The sequence below is a fragment of the Mobula hypostoma genome, chromosome 2 (genome assembly GCF_963921235.1).
Source record: "Mobula hypostoma chromosome 2, sMobHyp1.1, whole genome shotgun sequence".
Taxonomy (NCBI): domain Eukaryota; kingdom Metazoa; phylum Chordata; class Chondrichthyes; order Myliobatiformes; family Myliobatidae; genus Mobula; species Mobula hypostoma.
The window spans coordinates 37,052,680-37,078,570 of NC_086098.1; the positions used below are offsets into that span (position 1 = coordinate 37,052,680).

General features: G+C 41.5%; 1 protein-coding gene across 1 annotated transcript in view; it reads left to right on the plus strand.

The window, feature by feature from the left end:
- pinx1 (PIN2 (TERF1) interacting telomerase inhibitor 1) overlaps positions 1-25,891 on the plus strand; it is a 113,622-nt gene that overhangs the window by 7,903 nt on the left and 79,828 nt on the right. The window contains exons 3-4 of the mRNA XM_063035601.1: positions 13,841-13,933; positions 18,799-18,871. Of these exons, the coding sequence (XP_062891671.1) occupies positions 13,841-13,933; positions 18,799-18,871 (166 nt within the window). The remainder of the gene's footprint in view (positions 1-13,840; positions 13,934-18,798; positions 18,872-25,891) is intronic.

A 25,891-nucleotide genomic window follows, 5' to 3' on the forward strand; every position in this document is an offset into this window, starting at 1 on the left:
GATTGGACACGCTGAAGGCAGGAAGCATGTTCCCTCTGATGGGTGAGTCCAGAAACAGAGGCCACAGTTTAAGAATAAGGGGTAGGCCATTTAGAACAGAGTTGAGGAAAAACTTTTTCACCCAGAGAGTGGTGGATATGTGGAATACTCTGCCCCAGAAGGCAGTGGAGGCCAAGTCTCTGGATGCTTTCAAGAAAGAGATGGATAGAGCTCTTAAAGATAGCAGAATCAAAGGTTATGGGGATAAGGCAGGAACTGGATACTGATTGTGGATGATCAGTCATGATCACAGTGAATGGCAGTGCTGGCTCGAAGGGCCGAATAGCCTTCTCCTGCACCTATTGTCTATATCAAACCACTATTTGGCTTGGAGTTTTCCAACCACATTTAAAGCATTCTAAGCATTTACATCATTCATTCCTGATCCATGCTGGACTGCTACGGAGTAAACATCAGCCGGAAGAAAATTCAATATTTTCTTCTATTAAATATTAGAAGAAAGCTATTATTTTATAGAAGCAAACGGGAGGCTTTTGTTTTAACTACTGTTTTAAAAAGTTGAAACATGATGTCCCGATTCCTGTATTATTTGCCATGTCTGATGGCCAATATCCCATATGCTGCCTTCACCCTTTCCACCTGTGTTTCCTCTTCCAAGGTCCCTCTGTTCATTATAACTCCCTCAGGCTTCTATCCTTATTTGCCCTTCAAAAATGCATCACTTCACACTTGTCAGGATTAAATTCCACCATGCATTGCTCTGTCCAACTTTCCTTGGCTTGTATCATGTTTCAGCCTTAGACAACCACCCTTGTTAGCTATAACACCACCAATCTTATTGTGGAAAAAATAGCATTCAAAATGAATTCTTTTTATTTGGTTTGGAGTTTTTAACTTGCTGGATAATGTAGAGGAAAAGTCAATATTTTTGAAGCTATATGGAGAGACTATAATGGAGGGAAGTGTCCGTAAATTTTATTTACAAGTTTCTGTAGCTATTAATAATTGAAATATTTCAGGTGTTTATACAGTGCCTACTCCCCCACCCACCCCCTGGAATTTTCCATGTTTTATCAACAGAAAAAGACACTTTCTTGTCATAGTGAAAACAGATGTCTACAACTTGGTCTAAATTTATTACAATTATTAAACAAAATAATTGCATAATTACTCTCCCCCCCCCCCCTTCAAGACAGCATTTAGTAGATGCACCTTTGGCAGCAATTACAGCCTTGAGTCTGTGTGGATAAGTCTCTTATCAGCTTTGCACACCTGGACACTGCAATTTTTTCTTCATTCTTCTTAACAAAACTGCTCAAGCTCTGTCAGATTGCATGGAGATTGTGAGTGAATAACCTCTTTTCAAGTCCAGCCACAAATTCTCAATTTGTTTGAGGTCTGTACTCTAACTTGGCCACTCTAGGACATTAACTTTGTTGTTCTTAACTTGTGGCTGACGAAACACGTGAGGCAACTCGTCAAGAGGAAGAAGGAAGCATATGTTAGATATAAGAAGCAGGAAGCAGGAGGGGCTCATGAGAAATATAGGATAGCCATGAAGGAGCTTAAGAAAGGACTTAGGAGAGCTCGAAGGGGGCATGAGAAGGCCTTGGCATGTAGGAGTAAGGAGAACCCCAAGGCATTCTATGCGCATGTGAAGAACAGAAGGATGACAAGAATGAAGGTGGGGCCGCTAAAGGATAAAGAAGGCAACATATGTGCCTGGAGGCGGAGGAGGTTTGGGAGGTCCTAAGTGAATACTTCAGTATTCACAAGTGAAAAGGACCTTGATCAAGGTGAGGTTGAAATAGAACAGGCCTGTATGCTGGACAATGTGGAGATTAAGGAAGAAGAAGTGTTGGGTCTTCTTAAAAACGTCAAGATTGATAAGTCCCCAGGGCCGGATGTGATATACCCCAGGTTGCTGTGGGAAGTGAGAGAAGAGATCGCTGGAGCAATAGGTATGATTTTTGAAACCTCTTTGGCTGCAGGGGAAGTGCAGGAGGATTGGAGAATGGCAAATGTAGTTCCCTTGTTTAAAAAAGGTAATAGGGAGAATCCTGGGAACTACAGACCAATGAGTCTAACGTCGGTGGTTTGCAAACTATTGGAAAGGATTCCTAAGGATAGGATCTATGAGCATTTGGAGAAGTTACAGTCTACTCAAGGATAGTTTGCATGGCTTTGTGAAGGGAAGGTCGTGCCTCACGAGCCTAATTGAGTTTTTTGAAGAGGTAACAAAAGAAATTGATGAAGGTAGGGTGGTAGATGTGATCTACATGGATTTTAGCAGGGCATTTGACAAGGTCCCCCACAAGAGACTCATCCAGAAAGTCATGAGGCATGGGATCAGTGGAACCCTGGCTGTTTGGATAAAAAAAAATATTGGCTTACAGGAAGAAAGCAGAGGGTAGTAGTGGAAGGAAAGTATTCTGCCTGGAGGTCGGTGACTAGTGGAGTGCCGCAAGGATCTGTCCTGGGACCCCTGCTCTTTGTGATTTTTATAAGTGACTGGATGAAGAGGCGGAAGGATGGGTGAGTAAGTTTGCAGATGACACGAAGGTTGGAGGAGTTGTGGATGGAGCTGTAGGTTGTCGAAGGTTACAAGAGGATATAGACAGGATGTAGATTTGGGCAGAAAAGTGGCAGATGGAGTTCAATCCAGATAAGTGTGAGGTGATGCATTTTGGAAGGACAAACCAGAAGTCTGAGTACAGGATTAACGGTTGGTTACCTAAGAGTGTGGATGAACAGAGGGACCACGGGGTTCAAATCCATACATCCCTGAAGGTCGCTGCACAGGTTGATAGGATAGTTAAGGCCTATAGGATGCTAGGCTTCATTAATTGGGGGATTGAGTTCAAGAGTAGAGAGGTCATGTTGCAACTCTACAAATCTCTGGTGAGACCACACTTAGAGTATTGTTTTTAAACGCAAACAACAGGAATTCTGCAGATGCTGGAAATTCAAGCAACATACATCAAAGTTGCTGGTGAACGCAGCAGGCCAGGCAGCATCTATAGGAAGAGGCGCAGTCGACGTTTCAGGCCGAGCGTTCACCAGCAACTTTGATGTATGTTGTTAGAGTATTGTGTTCAGTTCTGGTCACCTCATTAAAGGAAGGATGTGGAAGCTATGGAGAGGGTGCAGAGGAGATTTACCGGGATGTTGCCTGGATTAGATAACAAGTCTTATGAGGCAAGGTTAGCAGAGCTGGTAATAAATATAATTTATCAAGAATACATTTTTTTAGATATCTACAAGTTAGAAATTTCCTAAGTACTATACTTTCTTCTTTTCCAATGCTTCCTCCTACATACATTTTAGATACTATAATTAACCTTAATCCATGTCAGAAAGGTGCATCGGCTATGATTTATAATATTATTATGAAACTTAGGAAAGCTCCATTTGATAAGATTAGAGTAGATTGGGAACAGGAATTAGGGTCTGTCATTTCCGTGGATGACTGGGGGCAGATTTTACAATTAGTCAATACTTCCTCTATTTGTGCTAAACATTCCCTAATTCAATTTAAAGTTGTTCATAGAGCACATATGTCCAAAGATAAATTAGCTCGCTTTTATTCTCGTATTAATTGTGATAGATGTCCGAGGCAGATAGCCTCTTTAACTCATGTGTTTTGGTCTTGTCCTACTCTGGAAACTTTTTGGAGAGACACTTTTAATATTATCTCCAAGGTATTGAATGTAGATATCTCTCCTCACCCTATTACTGCTATCTCTGGACTACCTAAAATTTCCAGTAATCTTTCCCCTTCAGCCCGTAGAATGATTGCATTTCTTACTTTAATGGTGAAAAGATGTATCTTACAACATTGGAAAGAGCTTAATGCTCCAACTACCTTTTTTTGGTTTTCTCAGACGATATTATGCTTGAATTTGGAGAAAATTAGAAGCAATCTTTATGATTCCTCACTTAAATTTGAACAGACGTGGAGATCTTTTATTCAATATTTTAATTTAATGTAATTTTTTTCTCCTCTTTTTTTGCTCCATATTTATATACCCTTCTTGTTTTTTTTTACTGTTTTTAATGGAGGTCGGGATTGAGGACGTAATTTTAAGTTTTTTAACTCTGCTTGGTTCCAAGTTAGCCCATTGCTTTGCTTTGCTTTTAGTTAGTTGCACAGTGGTTTTTTTTTTCCTTTTCTCTATTGACATATATATATATATAAAAATTAGTATACTATTATGTTACCTTAGTAGGTTATGTTTAAATTACATTGTATCTTTTTTTTGTATTAATATCTCCTGTAATTTTATTATATTCTAATGGTGTATTAGTGCCTTTATGGCTTACCTTTTTGTATACTTATTCAATAAAAAGATTTAAAAAGAAAAAAAAAGGTTAGTGGAGCTGGGACTTTTCTCTTTGGAGCGTAGAAGGATGAGAGGGGACTTGATAGAGGTCTACCAAGATTATGAGAGGCATAGATAGGGTGGATAGCCAGTACCTGTTTCCCAGGGCACAAATAACAAACACCAGAGGGCAAAGTTAAGGGAGGGAAGTTTAGGGGAGACAGCAGGGGTAAGTTTTTTTACACAGAGGGTTGTGGGTGTCTGGAATGACTTGCCAGGGATGGTGGTGGAGACTAGAACATTAGGGGTATTTAAGAGCCTCTTGGACAGGCACATGGATGAAAGAAAAATAGAGGGTTACGGGGTAGTGTGGGTTTAGTACTTTTTTTTTTAGGCATATATGGGTTGGCACAACATCGAGGGCTGAAGGGCCTATACTGAGCTGTAGTATTCTAGTGTCTAGTTCTTAAGCCATTGCTGTGTAGCTTTGGCTTTATGCTTGGGGTCATTGACTTGCTGGAAAACAAATCTCCCAAGTTGCAGTTCTCTTGTAGGCTGCATCAGGGTTTCCTCCAAGATTTCCCTTTATTTTACCCTCTATTTTCACAAGCTTTCCAGGGCCTGCTGCTGTGAAGCGTCCCCATGACATGATGCAGCCCCCACCATGCTCCAGGGTAGGGATGGTTTGTTTTGATTATGTGCGATGTTTGTTTTAGTCTGATAGCTGAAAAGCTCAAACTTGGTTTTATCAGACCATAGAACCTTCGAGCTGACTTGAGTCTCCCACAGGCCTTCTGGCAAACTCTAGCCAACATTTCATGTGAGTCTTTTTTCCCCCCCCAACAGTGGCCACTCTCCCATAAAGCTGTGACTGGTGAAGCACCCAGGCAACAGTTGTATTCTTCCTCTTCCTCTGGTTGGCAGTCCAACGTAAGGATGCCTTACTGCCACCAACTGGACTGGTGTGTGGCGTAGAGTGTTGGGAAATTAAAAACCCCACTAGTTCTTCATCAAATGAAAACTAAATTACCCCAAAAAGCCCTATAGATTGTCAATAATGAAAGACAATATTGTGAATTAAATTAAAATCACTTGCATAACTGACAGTTTTTATTTTAAAAACTTTAAACGCCCAAAGATGGTAATGCAGCTTGCACTTGCTTTCGTTTAGCCTTATATACTTCACATCGTAAAAAAAAATTGTTCAACTGTTTCATAATGATAACAGAACCTACACGCCCTAGTGATGTTTTTCAACAAGATACAAGGAATAGTTAAGCACAGTATGCCCAATTCTAAGGTGTCAATATAATTCCTTCCCTTCTTGTCTTGCCCCCTTCTCCCATCAATCCAACAGTTTTATGTATTTCGTAAAGGTGTCTCCCCTTATGCCATTATTCCATAAATCTTGCCATAATCCCCTAACTCTTCACCTCACCAACCCCTTAGCTTCTGATTTGCTAAGTGGAAGGTCTAGATCCACAGATGAACTTTTAACAGCCTTTTTGTCCAAACGATCAACCCTTTCATTCCCTTCAACACCTCTGTGTGCAGGGACCCATAAGAAGACATGCAGATCAGTAAATCTGACCTACTGCTTGAATGGCCCATTTTAAGATTGTCAAAACAAAAAAGAATCTGAACAAATTTCCTCCATTCACTGCAAGCCCAAAGTGCCCAACCAGCTCTGCAGTATATGTTGATAAGACCTTTCTTTATTGTTACCTGTAATACAGGCACAAAAAAAACCCAGCCGCACTGATGTGCCTTGTTAATTTATCTTTTGATCCATCAGTAAAAATGGTTAACATATCACAATAATTTTCCTTAACATATTGATGAATCAACAGACTCTCAGACATATCAGGATCCTTGGACTTCATTAAATCATGCAGCCTAAAATCATCTAAAGTCATTGGGGTGGGGGGGGGAAACCAAGGTGGGGTTACTGAAAAAGCTACAGTGGGACATATTGTATAATCCAGCAAACCCATATTCCTAGTGTGATAAGAATCCAGCCACACAAAACTAAAAACCCTCTTCTTGTGATGTTCCCAACAGTTTTCCAACACACTTAACGGGGTGATCATTCCTCTGCCCCTTCAGATTAATCCGGTATGTTAACAACTTCAGCCTCTGCAACTGTAAGGGTAATTATATTTCAACCACTAAAAAGCTGAAACAGGGGACGACCTTACCGCACAACGTAGTCTTAAAGCCAAACATTTTAAATTTGAAGAAGAAACTGATCCATAACACACACAGCCATGATCAATTTACAGATCTAATTAAACAAATATAAATGGTCAGATTTTTGTATAGCACCCCAAGAATACCCACATAGACACTGGGATATTTAATGCCCCTTTACATTTGTCAATTATCTTACTGATATGGTGCTTCCATGTCAGCTTATTATCCAACCATATGCCAAGAAATCCAACCACTGATATTTCTTCAAGAGCTTGACTCTACAATTTCAAATTAAGTGCAGGTCTATTGATCCTCTTTGTAAAACATACAACTTGTGTTTCAGCTACTGAAAGCTTAAAACCCCATCTATTTGCCTACTCTACGGCCGCCTTAATCGCAAATTGGATCCTAAATACAGTTAAATTGAAATTTCTACCTCTGACGCATAAAGCTCCTTCAGCTGCAAAATGATTTACCCACCCCAGTACCCATCTCAGAGAAAAAAAATCGTAATAAACAATAAACTGCTACAAATACTACCTTGTGGGGTCCCATTCCCTATCTCAGAAGCCCTAATATACCCTACCTGCATAGACTGTCCAAATAAAAAAAAACAAAGAAAATATAGCTTTCCTCTCTCTCCCCCAATTTCTGTAATTTAATCAAAAGACCCTCCCTCAATAACATGCTTTTTCTCTATCAAAAAATACTGCTATTACAACTACTTTACCTGTGCTTTCCTAATAGCATCTTCCAAATGTAAAACTGAATCCAGTGTTATACTACGCTTCCGAAAAAACACTATAATCACCTCTTTTATCCCCTCCCAAAATATAATTCATAAGACCATAAGACAAAGGAGCAGAAGTCGGCCATTCGGCCCATCGAATCTGCTTCGCCATTTTATCATGAGCTGATCCATTCTCCCATTTAGTCCCACTCCCCCGCCTTCTCACCATAACCTTTGATGCCCTGGCTACTCAGATACCTATCAATCTCTGCCTTAAATACACCCAATGACTTGGCCTCCACTGCTGCCCGTGGCAACAAATTCCATAGATTCACCACCCGCTGACTAAAAAAATTTCTTCACATTTCTGTTCTGAATGGGCGCCCTTCAATCCTTCAGTCATGCCCTCTCATACTAGACTCCCCCATCATGGAAAACAACATTGCCACATCCACTCTGTCCATGTTTTTCAACATTCGAAATGTTTCTATGAGGTCTCCCCTCATTCTTCTAAACTCCAAGGAATACTGTCCAAGAGCGGACAAACGTTCCTCATATGTTAACCCTCTCGTTCCCGGAATCATTCTAGTGAATCTTCTCTGTACCCTCTCCAACGTCAGCACATCCTTTCTTAAATAAGGAGACCAAAACTGCCCACAGTACTCCAAGTGATGTCTCACCAGCGCCTTATAGAGCCTCAACATCACATCCCTGCTCCTATACTCTATTCCTCTAGAAATGAATGCCAACATTGCATTCGCTTTCTTCACTACTGACTCAACCTGGAGGTTAACTTTAAGGGTATCCTGTACGAGGACTCCCGAGTCCTGTTGCATCTCAGAACTTTGAATTCTTTCCCCATTTAAATAATAGTCTGCCCGTTTATTTCTTCTGCCAAAGTGCTTAACCATACACTTTCCAACATTGTACTTCATTTGCCACTTCTCTGCCCATTCTTGCAATCTATCCAAGTCTCTCTGCAGACTCTCCGTTTCCTCAGCACTACCAGCCCCTCCATCTATCTTCGTATCGTCAGCAAACTTAGCCACAAAGCCATGTATTTCATAATCCAAATCGTTGATGTACAATGTAAAAAGAAGAGGCCCCAACACGGACCCCTGTGGAACACCACTGGTAACCGGCAGCCAACCAGAATAGGATCCCTTTATTCCCACTCTCTGTTTCCTGCCAATCAGCCAATGCTCTATCCACGTATGTAACTTTCCCGTAATTCCATGGGCTCTTATCTTGTTAAGTAGCCTCGTGTTGCACCTTGTCAAAGGCCTTCTGAAAATCCAAATATACGACATCCACTGCATCTCCCTTGTCTAGCCTACTGGTAATTTCCTCAGAAAATTGTAATAGGTTTGTCAGGCAGGATTTTCCTTTAAGGAATCCATGCTGAGTTCTGCCTACCTTGTCATATGCCTCCAGGTACTCTGTAACCTCATCCTTGACAATCGACTCCAACAACTTCCCAACCACGGATGTCAAGCTAACAGGTCTATAATTTCCTTTTTGCTTCCTTGCCCCCTTCTTAAATAGCAGAGTGACATTTGCAATCTTCCAGTCCTCCGGAACCATGCCAGAATCTATCGACTTTTGAAAGATCATCGCTAATGCCTCCACAATCTCCACAGCTACTTCCTTCAGAACACAAGGGTGCATTCCATCTGGTCCGGGAGATTTATCTACCTTTAGACTATTCAGCTTCCTGAGTACTTTCTCTGTCGTAATTGTGACTGCGCATACTTCTCTTCCCTGCCACCCTTGAGTGTCTGGTATACTGCTGATGACTTCCTCAGTGAAGACTGATGCAAAATACTCGTTCAGTTCCTCTGGCATCTCCTTACCTCCTATTACAATTTCTCCAGCATCATTTTCGATCGGTCCTATATCTACTGTCACCTGTCTTTTTATATACTTGAAAAAACTTTTAGTATCCTCTTTGATATTATTTGCTAGCTTCCTTTCATAGTTCAACTTTTCCCTCTTAATGACCTTCTTAGTTTCCTTTTGTAAGGTTTTAAAAACTTCCCAATCCTCTGTCTTCCCACTAATTTTTGCTTCCTTGTATGTCTTCTCCTTTGCTTTAACTTTGGCTTTGACTTCTCTTGCCAACCACGGTTGCATCCTTTTTCCATTCGAAAATTTTTTCTTTTTTGGAATATACCTGCCTTGCACCTTCCTCACTTCTCACATAAGCTCTGCCGTCTTTCCCGCCAGTGTCCCTTTCCAGTCAACTTTGGCCAATTCTTCTCTCATGCCACTAATTTCCTTTACTCCACTGAAATATCGACACATCATATTTCGGCTTCTCTTTTTCAAATTTCACAGTGAACTCAATCATGTTATGATCACTGCCTCCTAAGGGTTCCTTCACCTCAATCTCTAATCACCTCCGGTTCATTACACAGTATCCAGTCCAGTACAGCCGATCCCCTAGTGGGCTCAACAACAAGCTGTTCTAAAAAGCCATCTCGCAGACATTCTACAAATTCTCTCTCTTGAGATGCAGTGCCGACCTGATTTTTCCAATCCACTCGCATGTTAAAATCCCCCACAATTATCATAACACTGCCCTTCTGACAAGCCTTTTCTATTTCCTGTTGTAATTTGTAGTCCACATCACTGTAGCTGTTTGGAGGCCTATAATTAACTGCCATCAGGGCCCTTTTACCCCTGCGATTTCTTAGCTCAACCCATAAAGATTCTGCACCTTCTGATCCTATATCACCTCTTTCTAATGATTTAATATCATTAGTAACCAATAAAGCCACGCCTCCCCCTCTGCCCTCTATTACGATACGTTCTATAAGTTTACAAAAATGGGGCATTAGTGATACTGGTCTATAACTAGAAGGATCCGATGGGAGGTTTATCAGGCTTTAGAATAGGCACTACTACTGCCATTTTGAGGGGAAGATGGCCTAAACTCCAAATACAATTCAAAAATTTTATTATCTTAAGAGTGTTGTCGGCCATATGTTTAAACATACAATAACATAACATCCTTTCCTGGAGCTGCCCGACTTGTACTCTTAATAGTTTTCTTAAATTTACACAAAAAAATTTCTATCACTAATACTATTATTGCTACAGCTGACTTCCAACACATCAGGGTATTCACTTAGAGCCTTATTTTGACATTGTTTAGTCTCTTTGCTGAAGTTATTTTGATTATGAATTGCAGCAAACGACCAAGTCCATAACTCAACCTTCTCTATTTCAGTAACAATCGTATTACCTTCTTTAATCAATACTGGAATGTTAGTAGCCCTGTGAATCCCACCCCCCCCCCCATTTTTTTTAATCATTCCCCAAAAATCTCCAAGTTTAATATCCCTTCCAATATGACCCCCAATAAACCTTTTTCCACAAGCTTTCCTCTCCACGGCCTGTGCCATTTTTATACTTAATAGGGTTACTCGGAGAGTGATACTCCTTAACTTTCCTAAACTCCTTATTTCTCTCCCTAACTGCCTCTGCACACTCCTCAGTCCACCATAGTACTGATTTTCTCCTATTAATGCCCTTTTTAATAGGAATGATTTCCACCACAGTTTGATAAATAATGTAACGTAACCTTCCGTTGCATAAATCCACATCATCCACAACATTCAGCCTAGGCAGATGCTCATCACGTAAAACCTCAAACTTCTCCCAATTTACTTTACCAAACTTCCACCTCCTAAATGCAGCCTACTGACCCCTGTACAAATCCAAACCCAAGCTTATAAATATAGGAAAATGATTGCCTCGCCCCTCCCCCATGTTTCATCTCCCATGACATCCTTCTCGCTCTCTAGCCAAAATGTTCGAAACTAAACTTAAATCTATAACAGTTTCAGAACTGTTATGAACATTAAATCTCATACCCCTCCCATCATTAAGACACACAAGATGTGAAATATCTGAAATTTCTTCTACAGTCAAACCATTACCATTATTCTGTGAACAGCCCCGCAGTGAACTATGTGTGTTAAAATCCTCACACCATACAACCCTTGGTGAGCTAGAACTACATCTGCTTTCCTCAAGGGTTGTAAAAATTTACCACTTTACTGCCCTAACCTGTTGAATCAAGTACTTTACTACAAGTGCCTCATATACTTCAATTATATCCACAGCTGTGTCCTATCCCTTTTGTTATAAAACTTGCAACACCAGCTCCTCTACCAACTAATCTATCATGCCTAATTACAATATGATCCTGCAGGGAAAAACTTAAATGTGGTAACAACCAAGTTTCTTGAATACATACAACATCAGGTGGATTTGATAAATCAGAAATGTACTTCATAAAGTCTTGACCATTTGAAATCAGGCTTCTTTCATTTCATTGCAAAATTCTTATACCCATTATGTACCTTCACAAGGAGACTGAAATACAGATACCCCACCCATCAGGACTTCATTTACAGCTTCCCACGTAACACCAGCTATACGCAGATACTTTTCAGCAGCTTTCACAATAATTTTAATTTTCTCAGTATGACTAGATGTCTGAGCAGTACAATTCAGTAAGTCCACATCACAAGCTTCATGTTATCAACTAATAAAGTATTTTTAGTATGAAGTGGACATATAGCCTCTGATCACATTCTATTCTCTGACTGGTAATACTTTATCAACATTCAGTTTAACTTTTGCAAGGCCTCTGTACTTAACTGTACTACCTGACTGTACTTTAACCTGTTGAACTTCAGTTGCCTTCTTAAGTATTTAGTATCCTCTATAAGCTACACTATGTTCTCATCTGCAATTACATTTAACCTTTATACCTTCACAATCTTCATACTTGTGTTCCCCACCACAGTTACGACATTTTAGTTTCCCACGACATACTGCCGCAACATGCCTCCTTGCTGCCAACCCCAACTCCAACTCAGGCTACATCCACACTAGACCGGATAATTTTGAAAACGCCGGTTTTGCGTAAAAACAGTAGATGTCCACACCAGGCGTTTTTGAAAATACTTCGGTTCACATTAAAATGGGTATTTGGGTGAATCTCCTCCTACTGGGCATGCACATCTACAGAAAACAAGCGAAGATGAAACGGTATACTTGGTGTGCATTTGTCCAGTTACAGATTAGAAAAACTTAAAACGAAAATGCCAGACGACATTGGCTCTTGCGCAGGAGGACTTAAAACTAAAAAAACGAATACTGGAGCATATGGAGGGAACCGACAGGGAGTTCATGGACAGTATGACTTGGCTGACGACGAACATTGAAAAACTGACTAGCTCTGTTGCAGAGGGATTTGCAATGATGAGGAATATGATGCCCCCCCCCCCCAGTACTTTTCACCACCACAATACCAGCCTTACAGCCACTACAATAGCTACACATACGGGCACACAGACCCTCTGGGTGGCCCCACCAACATCTTCCCCACTCCCACAGAGGGTCAGCCTGGAAACTTTTCCTACAGCCATAGTGTCTTCACCGATGAAAGGGACGACAGCTACAACTAAATGCAATAATTTGCTGTTACCTCATTTGTTTGCCTTTACTTTTGCCATGTCTTTCTGTATTATTTTGCTGTATTTAACATGTGCAATGAAACGAGTTACTGGGCAAAAGTGATTTTATTTGTGCCTGAGTAAAAGTGAAACTTACAGTTTTCCTTTTTTGGCCTTAACATTTTCACGTCTATGCCAAACATAAGCTACTACTTAAAAATGACACTTTGGAAGTAGTGACAATTGCATCTATTGAATGTTTGCACAAGCAATACATTAATAAAGTACCTTGTTAAATGTATAAAACATGTCTGCATCAGTGTTATCTTGTATTTCCATACAATGTTACATTAGGCTGTTACACATCTATTGTCAGATATTGTTGTTGTGGTGTTGGAGGTTGTGTTCAAGAAAACAATGAAATGCCGCGCTACCGCCACCATCTGTTTCAGCACGTCATGACAGCGTTTTTAAAAAGCTCTGGTTACCATACACACTACACCGCCCAACTGGTGTTTTCAGATTTAAACACTCTGGAAAGCTTTTTAGAAAAGCTATGTTTTCGGGGGAGGAAAACGCCATTTCAGTGTGGACGGAGGGTCAAAACGAAGAGAAGAAGCTTCGGATATGGCTTTATCCAGTCTAGTGTGGATGTAGCCTCGGTCTAGCAGTTGGACCTTCCAGATACAGGTGTATTTTTACTACAATCAATTGAAAGCCTTGACTGCATACAGGTGATCTCCATTTAACCAATTATGTGACTTCAAAAAGAAATTGGCTGCATCAGTGATGATTTAGTGTGTCATATTAAAGGATGTGAATCATTATGTAATCATTTATTCTGTGTTTTATATTTGTAATTAATTTAGATCACTTTGTAGAGATCTGTTTGCACTTTGACACGAAATAGTCTTTTTCTATTAATCAGTATCAAAAAGGAGCCAAATTACATCCACTGTGATTCACTGTTGTAAAACAATAAAACATGAAAACTTCCAAGGCGGCGGTGGGTGAATACTTTTTATAGGCACTAAGTTAACCAAGGAAAACAATTAAAATTAGATGTGAGCTTTTCATACATTTAATTTACAAAAAGCAGCTCATTTTATTTATTTTTTTTCTAGGGACTTGGAGCTCATGAACAAGGGGAAACTGAAAACATTAAAGTCCAAATCAAAAACAACAAAATGGGTTTAGGAGCAACCCAGAATCATGAAGTGAGTTTTCTGATATTACACAAATTTAGTCCAGTTATTGAATGCATGAAATTTCTGGTTGCCATGAATCAAGAATGAGGTGATACTTAAGAATATAAATATCTTGAATCTCTCCAAATGAGAAATCACCATTTTTTCAGCAACTGATTCTTTTGACATCTGCTATAAAATCACTTCTAATTTGTGAGCGCCAACAGATTCAAATGTTTCACTTAAATTTTCAAGTGATTGGCATCACTTGTATAACTTATAATTTAATAATTTGCCCAAGGTTTTGAATCTGGAATTTGAGGCTACTTTATATTTGCCATGGAGAGCATTGAGAGGCTTAAAACATGAAATTTTCATTGATGTAGTTTTGACTTTCTATCTGGAAAATTATTCGCCTGGTTAAAACATAAGTGAAGGTTGCATGATGTTAAAATGAGTTTCTAGAAGTATAATTGAGAAAAATAATGTTTCTTTATTGAATTAAATTATTCTGACATAAAAGAAAGATACAATTAGAGTCAGATTTACTATCACTGTCTTACATGACGTGAGATTTGTTGTGTTGCAACAGTAATACAATGCAAAGACCTAAAGTAATTATAAATTACGAAATAATTAGTTCGTTCACTATGTGCCATGTCATCTGAAGTCATCTTTCCATGTCATCTTTCCATGACCACGATTGTTCTTGGCAAATTTTTCTACAAAAGTGGTTTGCCTTTGCCTTTTAGGCAGTGCCTTTATAAGCCAGGATACCCCAGCCATTATCAATACTCTTCAGAGATTATCTGCTTGGCATCAGTAGTCACATAACCAGGATGTGATATGCACTAGCTGCTTATATGACCATCCACCACCTGTGCCTATGATTTCACACGACCAATATTAGGGGGCTAAGCAGGTGCTACAACTTGCCCACGGGTGACCTGCAGGTTAGCAGAGGGTAAGGACCTTGTACCTCCTTTGGTAGAGACATTTCTTCACCCTACCACTCTACAAAATAATTGCTGCAAAAAGGAATAACAAGGTAGTATTCATATACCATTTAGAAATCTCATGGTGGAGGGGAAGAACACACACAAGATGGAGGACTCAGCAGGCCAGGCAGCATCTATGGGAAAAAGTACAGTCAGTGCTTTGGGCCAAAACCCTTCTGCTCCTCCAGTATTTTGTATGTGTTGCTTGGATTTCCAGCATCTGCAGATTTTCTCTTGTTTGTGGAGGGGAAGAAGCTGTTTACAAATCATTGATTGTGGTTCATTAGGCTTTTGTACCTCCCTGATGATGACAAGAGGTACGGCCTGGGTAGTTACAATACTGCTGCCTTGTGCAACGGAACTGGTTAAATCTACAGCTCTGCAGCCTCTTGCCATTCTGTGCATTGCAGCCTCCATACCAGGCTGTGATGCAACCAAACAGATTGTTCTCCACTATACAGTTATAAAAATTCCTAAGGGTCTTTGATATGCCAAATCTCCTCGTAATACTTTTGTTAGTGTGTTTTCTTCATGATTACACAGGACAGATGCTGTGAGATGTTGACACCCAGCAACTTAAAGCTCAGTGAAGTCAAAATTCTGTTGTTTTTTGCAATGCGTTTATGATTGGAATATGCTCTGGCTCTCGGGTAATGCCTAATGAGAGGTAGTTTTCCTACCCACCTTTCTGCACATGCTGCATTTCAACATGGGAGATGTTGAAAGATAAGTTTTCCAGAGTTTTTAGTCCATCACAAAACATCTCCTTTGAAGTTGACATCAAAAAGAAAGTTCCCTCAGTAACGAGAAGTTTGTCTTTTCTCAGTCAGCATGATGTCATGGCTGCCTGACAGCTTTGTGATCACTAAATTGCTGAGCAGCCAGTCTCACAATATACCTGGAAGCAAAAAGTGCAAATTTTAATTGATTTCTGAAACATTTTATAATAAGTGTAGGGAACTGTGGTTTTCAAGAGATATTTTGTCCCCGGTTAGGAGAAAAAGGAGGTACATAGAAGTTATGGGCAAGTAGGAACAAATGAGGTGCTTATGGAGTACAAGAAATATGAGAAAACACTTAAAATAAAATATCAGGAAGGCTTAAAGAAGGCAGGAAGTTGCTCTAGCAGATAAGGCGAAGGAGAATCCTACAGGTATATAAGAGCAAAGGGATTGCTAGGGACAAAATTGGTCCTCCAGAAGACCAGAATGGTAATCCATGTGTGGAGCCAAAACAGATGGGGGAGATCACATCTGTATTTTTTGGGAGACTGATACAGAGTCCGTAGATGTTAGGCAAAGCAGCATCAACTTCATAGATCCTGAATAGATTATCAAGGGGGAGGTGTTAGCTACCCGAGGCAAATCAGTGTGGATAAATCCTGACAAGGTATTCCCCTAGACCCTACGGGAGGCAAGTGCTGAAATTGATGGGCTCCAGCAGAGATATTTAAAACATCCTTAGTGACAGGAGAGGTACCAGAGGATTGGAGGATAGCCAGTGTTGTTCCACTGTTTTTAAAAACAAAAAGGCTGTAAATAGGATCCAGGAAATATTAAGCCATTGAAGTTGACATCAGTTGCGGGAAAGTTATTGGGAAGGTATTCTAATGGACTGGATATATAACTACTTGGATAGACACGGACTGATAAAGGATTATCAGCATGGCTTCATGCATGGTAGGTCATGTATAAGTAAGTTGCCAGGAAGGTGGATCAAGACAAGGCAATAGATGTCTACGTGAATTTTAGTAAGGCATTTGACAAGGTCCTTCTTGGGAGGCTGGTCAAGAAGGTTCAGTCGCTTGGCATTCAGGATGAGGTAGTAAATTGGATTAGACATTGGCTTTATGGGAGAGGCCAGAAAGTCGTAGCAGAGGATTGTCTCTCTGACTGGAGGCTTGTGACAACTGGTGTGCCTTGGAGATCGGTGCTGGATCCTTTGATATAGATGACAAATAACAATAATCTGGATGATAGTGGATAATCATATTTGTGGATGACTCCAAGATTAGGGATGTGGCGGACAGCGAGGAAAGCTATCGTGGCTTGTAGAGGGATCTGTATCGGCTGGGAAAATGAGCCTAAAAATAGCAGATGGAATTTAATGAAGACAGTGAGGTTTTGCACTTTGGTAGGACCAACCAGGGTAGGTTTTACACAGTGAATGGTAGGGCACTGAGCAGTGTAATAGAACAAAGGGATCTGGGAATACAGGTCTCTAATTCATTCTAAGTGGTGTCACAGGTAGATGGGGTCTTAAAGAAAGCTTTTGGCACATTGGCCCCATAAATCAATGTATTGAGTACAGAAGAAGACAGTTATGTTGAAGTTGTATAAGACATTGGTGAGGACTAATTTAGAGTGTTGTGTTTGGTTTTGGTCACCTACATCCAGGAAAGATGTAAAGAAAGTTGAAAGAGTGCAGAGAAAATTTACAAGATTGTTGCCGGGTCTGGAGGACCTGAGTTACAAAGAAAGATTGAATAGGTTAGGACTATATTCTTTAGAACATAGAAGATTGAGAGATTTATACAAAATTATGAGCGGTATAGATAGGGTAAATTCAACCAGGCTTTTTTTCCCACTGATGTTGGTTGGGACTGCAACCAGAGGTCATGGCTTAAGGGTGAAAGTTGAGAAATTTAAGGGGAACATAGGGGAAACATCCTCACTCAGAGAGAGGGTTGTGAGAGCGTGGAATGAGCTGACAGCACAAGTGGTGCATGCAAGATCAATTTCAATGTTAAGGAGAAGCTTGGTTAGATATATGAATGGAAGGGATGTGGAGGGATATGGTCCCGGTGCAGGTCGATGGGAGGAGGCAGATTAAATGGTTTTGGCATGGACTGGATGGGATGTATAGCCTGTTTCTGTGCTGTACTTCTCTGACTCTAAATATTGTTATAAAATATAAGAAAGTTGAAGCTGAATCTTAAATCTAAGTCCCTAAATATTAAAAATAATATATGGATTTAAACAATAAAGAATTATTAAAAATCAATACATACCATAAATTTAAAATCTGTAGCTGAAAAGGGAAAGAATGAGAAATCCTTAGCGGTTCCATAAAATGATTCCAGGGATGAGAGATCGGTTTTAGCATGGGCTTTTGGGTTGTTCTTGCAGTATCAAAAAAGTTGAGAAGAGGTTTAAAAGTGAGCAAAATTCTGATTGGTTTGGATGGGATAAATAGAAACTGTGTTGATAAAATTATCATGGTGCACTAGACAAGGTCTTGTAAACGTCTGGCAAATGTTCTGAGCTGAAGTTAAATGTGGAATATGCTGCCCGTAAGTGGCATAATTGCTGTATTAGTTGCAGCTTTCAAAAGAGAACTAGATAAAGGCTTCAACATGAGACTGCAGATGCTGGAATCTGGAGCAAAGAACTGAGCTGCTGGAGGAAGTCAGTGGGTTAGGCATGATCAGTGCAGGGAAATGGACAGTCGATATTCCACCTAGGTCCATTGGCTTGTAGGTTGATGCTCATCAAGGTACTTGCTATATATGGTGAGAGTTTTTGTTTCCATCACCTTTTCAGCTAGTGGCTTCTAGACTCCCATTACTCTATCAGTTAATTTTGTACACAAGTTATTGTCCTTGCTGCGAGATGCAATGTTTCATCTATGGGAGTGGAAAAAGCAATGGCAAGTGACAGCACAGATTCCATGGTGCACAAGATTGTGCTGTAACTATTCTATCTTTCTATGAATAGTGAAGATCTTATTGGGTCTGGATATTGATGAAATGTATCATCTAAAATATTCCTTTCTGTTGGTATATTGTTTAAGCTGTGTTTTACTTGATCTTTCTTTATTTCACATTTCTGCTATTATCTATGTGCATTAACTAATAAATTAAAAAAAAAACAACTGTAACCTTTTACTTTTGATTAGGATGACTGGATTGCACATCAAGATGAATTTAATGAACTTTTATCTAAACTAAATGATTGCCATGGACAGAATGGTAAGTGCAGTCGCGTTTAGTTTGATAGTATTCATTTATGTTTAAAATCACTGTATGACCATAGTTCACGTGATGTGGGCTGATATTTTGTTTTCTGTACTCAGATGCATTTGATTGGAGCTGTTGACAAATCTCCTAAGTTGTACTCTGCCTTTGTTATTGAAGTTGGATCGTACTTTCCGTGAGGAAAAATTATTTTTTTAAGATGAAAATTGCTGAATTTGTTGCAGTGTTTGTCAGATCATGCTGCAATTCCTCATGTTTTGTGACCTCACGTCTAACAATGACCCAAACCTACCATCCATTATTCCCATTTTTTTACTGTTCTGGGGGATAGAATATACTGTAGGTGTTATGTATAAAGCAGGATATCTCTTTCAGTTGCATCTTTAGTACATATTTTGAAGGCCTACTTCAAAGATTTGAGAAGTCTTTAAATATTCACAAAATTGGTGAAAGAGAAAGCTTGATGTTCTGCATACTTTATCTCAAATTAATGCATGTGGTTATGGTACAGTGACAATTATGTTGGTGTAAAGTATTTGTCACTAGAGGGTACTGTTGTCTAATTTTTATTGCTTTCTGTGATTAAAACTTCCACAACTTTTAGAAAAATTGCGTCAGGCAGATCTGCGGCATTGCAACACCTTGGTCAAGAAATGTTTTCACATCTAGTTCTTGTATTGAAGCCTTACTTGAGGATGCAATTGGAGTGCCATTTGTGCAAGTTTCATTGCTGTATTTCTTCAAACTCAAGATTCCTTACTGTGCATAAACTTGATTTATATATACTTAATTATAGTGTGTTTTTATTTTTCGTGTCTAATCTGACTAGATGTCATTGCCTTTTTTTAAGGTTGGTTCACTAAAATCAATTACTATTTTCTAACAATTAGGTTTTTATTTGCTTTCTTACTGTCTGTTGTGCTGAAAATTAATAAATTACAGTGCACTTTTAGAAATTTCAACACAATTTGCTTTTGTATTATTTAGAATTATGAGTATGTGATTCCCAGTATCTACCTCTCTTCCTCCGAGCCACACTGCCCAGCAAATCCCAAACTCAATCCTCGCCTCATCACGGGACAATTTCCAGTGACCAATTAACCTACCAGCTGGCACATCTTTGGACTGTGGAAGGAAACCAGTGCACCCAGAGGAAACCCATGCTGGGAGAATGTGGGATCTCCCAACAAGCAGTGGCAGGAATTGAACCCAGGTCACTGGAAGTGTTGTGCTGATCACTGCGCCACCATGCTGCCCCTAGTACAAGTGTCCCCCACTTTTCGGACGTTCGCTTTATGAAACCTCACTGTTATGAAAGACCTACATCAGTACCCTGTTTTCGCTTTCAGAAGGTGTTTTCACTGTTATGAAGAAAGGCAGCGCGCACCCCGAGCAGCCGCTCTCCCCCGGATTCGGAATGGCATTGCTTTAATATGTTGCATTGAGCAGCCGTTAGCAAGATGAGTTCGAAGGTGTCGGAAAAGCCTGAAAGAGTAAGGGTGTTACACTTAGTGTAAAACTAGACATAATTAAGCGTTTCGATCGTGGTGAACGAAGCAAGGACAAAGTGAGTTTGGCTTGTCGAAGTTGACGAAGGTGATGTTGAAGAGGTTTTGGCATCCCGTGACCAAGAACTGATAGATAAAGAGCTGATGCAATTGGAAGAGGAAAGGATAACAATCAAAACCGAATGCAACGGAATGCAGAAAGTGAAGCAACTGCGTAAGGTTTTGGCTGAAATGATAAAGTACGACTTTAATTTTGAAAGGGTACATAGGTTTAGGGGATATTTGCAGGATGGTTTGAGTGCTTACAAACAACTGTATGATAGAAAAATGCATGAGGCTCAGCAGTCAAGCAAGCCTTCCACATCAGCCACAGCAGATGACGAACCTCAACCTTCGACATCGAGGTGGGCAGTCATAGGAGAAGATGAGCTGCCTACCCTGATCGACGATGAGATGACACCCCCGTGTCCCACCACCCAAACACCCGGGCCCCAGACAGATATTGTACCGATACGTGAAGAATGCAGCGGTAACCGGGAGGCACACAGCACATCTTTAAGAAAAAAGCCGAAATAAACATGCTAATTAATTAGGTGCCGCCTAGCACGTAATTGTTGGCCCAGATCAGAGGCGATGCAATCTGCAATCGCCTCTGATCTGCGCCGACATTTACGTGCCGGGCAGCACCTAATTAATTAGCATGTTTATTTTGGCTTTTTTCTTAAAGATGTGCTGTGTGCCTCCCGGCTACCGCTGCATTCTTTGCGGCAATGTATTGCTCGGCAGCCTGGAGGGTGGGGGCCACTGCACCACCCAGCCTGTGACGACTCAGTCTAACACACCATCATCAGTGTGCTCGGCGCTGTTTTCCCAATTCCGGTAAGTTATACTACACTGTACATACATTATTTCTACTTTATATAGTCTGTGTATTTTTACGTGTTATTTGGTAGGTTTGGCAGCTTCATAATTTAAAGGTTACTGGAGAGCGCGTTTATGCCAAAAGTGTTTGCGTGAGATTTTCTGCCGAGAGCGCTTGCGTGAAATTTTCGCTACGGAGATCTGTGCAGGCAATCGTTGTAGAGACGTATTTCTACTTTATATAGGCTGTGTATTTATCATATCATCCCTGCTTTTACTATATTTTACTGTTATTTTAAGTTTTATGTGTTATTTGGCATGATTTGGTAGGTTATTTTTGGGTCTGTGAACGCTTACAAAATTTTCCCATATAAATAAATGGTAATTGCTTCTTCGCTTTACGACATTTCGGCTTACGAACCATTTCATAGGAACGCTCTACCTTCAGGTGGCAGGGGAAACCTGTATTAAAACAGTATCTTGTTTTGCTAAGATTGACGGATTGCTCTCTTTTGCCTATTGGAGTGAAAAAAAAATTTGCTTTCCTTGTCAGTCACTATAAAATATATATTGTACCTGATTAGTTTGGCATTCTTGAACCTGGAGAATGGGCAGTCACAAATATATACTTTGTACCTATTTAGAAAAAGACATTCACCCGATAGGAATCTGTTGTGAACCTCTGCTCTTTGCTAGGTTGGCAGTTCGGGTGGAAACCACCTTCAGAACTGGAAATGAAGGGGAAAGAAACCAGACTAAGAAGGTGGGGGAAGGGGATGGAGTATAAGCTGGAAGGTGACGGGTGAAGCCAGGTGAGGGGGATAGTAGGTGGGTGAGGAGGGGTTTGAAGAGAAAAGCTAGAGGGTGATAGGTGGAAGGATAAAGTATTGAAGAAGGAAGAATCTGATGGGAGCAGAGAGTGGACCATGGGAAAAAGGGGAGAAAGAGAGGCATCAGAGGGAGATGATAGGTGGGTGTCAAAAAGGGAAGGGGAGCCAAAAGTTGGAATGGTAAAACAAATGGGGGACAGGCAGAAATTACTGGGAGTTAGAGAGATTAATGTTATACCTGGTGTTTTTTTTGAGGACAGTAGGCTGATTCTTAAAGTCAAATGTAGGCATGTCATGCTTTCTTGTTCTCAAGATCAAATTTAACCTATTGTAGCCTGAAATTTTCAGCTGATGAAATTAGTTGTTTCTTTCAAAGTTTAAAATTATTACACTCCCCACTTTTGTTCTGCAAGACTAATGCCTTAAATTTGCAGAGGATACTTCTACAATATTTTTTCTGCTATTAATAAGGCATGTTAATATCCTTCACAGATTTGCTCATCAAAAATTAGTGAGGGTAACAAAGCAGTGCAGCTAGTGCATGGCCTCGTAGCTTCAGGAACTACAGTTCAAACCTGACCTCCGATACTGTTTGTGTGAACTTTGTACATTCTGTAAATTTTGCAGGCTGATGGGAGAAGGTGTTTTAAATAGTTCAGCACAGATCAGATGGGCCAAAAGGCCTTTGTGCTGTACTTTTCTATGACTCCCCATAATTGTGTCGGTTTCCTCTTACATCCCAAAAATGTGCAGATTAGTATGTTTATTGAACAATGTAACTTGGCCTAGTGTGGAAGTGAGTAGAATAAAATGCATAAGGGTAGGGATTGATCTTCAGGTTTTGGTATAAAATGGTCTTTGTAGTAGCAGTGGTGAGGCTATTAATAACAATTATGGTTAAAGGGTAAGCTAAACAACTTATCACAAGGATTTAAATGCAGAAATCAGAAAATCATTGTGTAGTTTTCCTACTAATTTAACACCTTGGCTAGTCTAATATTATACTTACACTATTCAATGCAAGATGGATATGATACAAGAAACATTGCTCCTTCTTTCAAGGATAGGTGAATTTTTAATGCTGTAGTATTGCATCAGATAACTTCTCCAGTACTGAATATTTAATTTTATCTCATGTCCTCAGTATTTAATTATTGTTGGAGATTTAGTTTTACCTTTCTATATTTCGTCTCTCTCATAGTCATAGAAAAGTACAGCACATAAGGAGGCACTTCGGCCCATTAGTTCATGCTGAACCAATTAAACTGCTTACTCCTATTGACCTGCATCCGGACCATAGCCCTCCATACCCCTACCATCCATGTACCTATCCAAACCTCTCTGAAGCATTAAAATCAAGCTTGCATGCACCACTTTCACTGGCAGCTCATTCCATGCTCTCATGACGCTCTGAGTAAACATGTTCCCCTTAAACTTTTCACCTTTCACCCTAAACCCATCATTACCTCCAGTTGTAGTCCCACCCAACCTCAGTGGTAAAAGCTTGCTTGCATTTACCCTATCTATACTCCTCATAATTTTGTATACTCTATCAAATCTCCCCTCAATTTTCTACATTCCAAGGAATAAAGTCCTAATGTGGCGACCCACTTTCTAGCACACACGAACCGTTGCGCGCCGGCAGAGCGGTCGGCCCCAAAAAGGGTGCCAGCCTATCTTCACCAGCAGGGGGAAAATGCCGTGCGCGGAAAGGGTCTGTGATTCTGCATTCCCCACAGCAGTCCCGCTCGGGGAGGGCGGGAACGGGAAGGCTTTAAAGCAGGCTGCGAAGTTTGAATAAATCTCTTTTATCACAACTCTAACTCACCGACTACGTGTGGTTATTTTAGCGCTGTGTGTAGCACACCGCTACAATTGGTGACCTCGACGGCCCAAACGATATTTGGACCAGGGATGACCAACGCTGCATCTGTTCACGCAGTTTGGTTAAAACTGTCAAGCTTCTGGATGCTGCGACCCCAATTATGGTTCGAACAAGCAGAAGCTCAATTCCACATTCGGCAGATAACCTCAGAGTCCACTCGCTACTACTACGTGCTGAGCTCCCTCGACCAGGAGACAGCTGCACAAGTTGAGGAGTTTATACAGTCGCCCCCGGAGGACGGCAAGTACACAGCATTCAAAGCCCTGCTCATAAGGACTTTCGGACTCTCATGGTGTGAACGAGCACGCCGCTTAATGCACCTGGATGGTTTGGGAGACAGGCCGCCGTCGGCATTAATAAACGAAATGCTGGCCCTGGCTGAAGGACACAAATCCTGCCTCATGTTTGAGCAGACGTTCCTAGAGCAACTGCCCGAGGACATATGCCTGCTGCTGTCCGACACAGATTTCAGCAACCCCTGGGGCGCGCGGCGGCAGCCCGGGCAGATGTGCTGTGGAATGCCAGGAAAGAGAGGGGGGCGTCTGTCGCACAGATCATCAAGCCGCGTGCCCAACGGCAGACCAGACCAGGCCCGGCAGCAGATCCAACAACACCCGGCAACGGGAGTGAGGAGCCCAACGAACAATGGTGCTTCTACCACCAGTGGTGAGGCACAGAGGCCCACCGCTGCAGACCACCCTGCAAATTCCCGGGAAACGCCAGGGCCAGCCACCGCTGATGGCTGCGGCGGCTGGCCATCAGGACAGCCTCCTGTATGTCTGGGACAAGCAGTCGGGACACCGCTTTTTGGTCAACACCGGAGTGGAGATCAGCGTCTTACCTCCAACGAGTTACGACACCCACAACAGAGAACCGGGACCCACCCTGAGGGCCGTAAATGGCAGCAGAATACGAACCTACGGCACCCGCACGGTGCGGCTACAGTTCTGCTCCAGCCGGTTCATGTGGGACTTCATACTGGCCGCCGTGGCCCAACCACTCCTGGGGGCGGATTTTCTAGGAGCCCACAGCCTGCTGGTCGACCTGCAAGGGAAGCGATTAGTCCATGCCAAGACGTTTCAAATGTTCTCCCTGGGTGAAGCTAAGTTGCCAGCCCCACACCTGGACTCCATCACGCTGTCCGACGATGAATTCACCAGGGTCCTAGCAGATTTCCCATCAGTACTGACACTGCAGTTCACGGAGTACAGCACCACATCCCGACCCAGGGACCACTCCTCCACGCCCATGCTCGAAGGCTTTCCCTGGATGAGCTCCGACTGGTGAAGGAAGAGTAAAAGAAGATGGAGGAATTGGGCATCATACGACGGTCCGACAGCCCATGGGCCTTCCCCCCCCCCCGCACCTGGTGCCCAAGGCAACGGGGGGCTGGAGACCATGCAGTGACTACTGCAGACTGAACGTGGCTACAACGCCAAACCGCTACCCTGTGCCGCACATTCAAGACTTCGCAGCAAACCTACGCGGCACAAGGATCTTTTCCAAGGTAGACCTCGTCCGGGGATACCATCAAATCCTGGTACATCCGGACAACATCCCCAAAACAGCACTCATCACCCCGTTCGGCCTTTTCGAATTCCTCCGAATACCGTTCGGTCTAAAGAATGCCGCACAGACGTTCCAGCGGCTAATGGATGCGATGGGACGTGACCTGGACTTTGCATTCATCTATTTGGATGACATCCTTGTAGCCAGCAGGAGCATCTGTCCCACCTCTGTCAGCTCTACTCCCGCCTGAGTGAATTCAGCCTTGCAATCAACCCGGCCGTATGCCAGTTTGGACTCGACACCATTGACTTCCTGGGCCACAGGATTACTAAAGACGGGGCAACCCCGCTGCCCGCCAAGGTAGACGCGATCCGCCACTTCCCCCGACCCAACACAATCAAAGGCCTGCAGAAATTCGTGG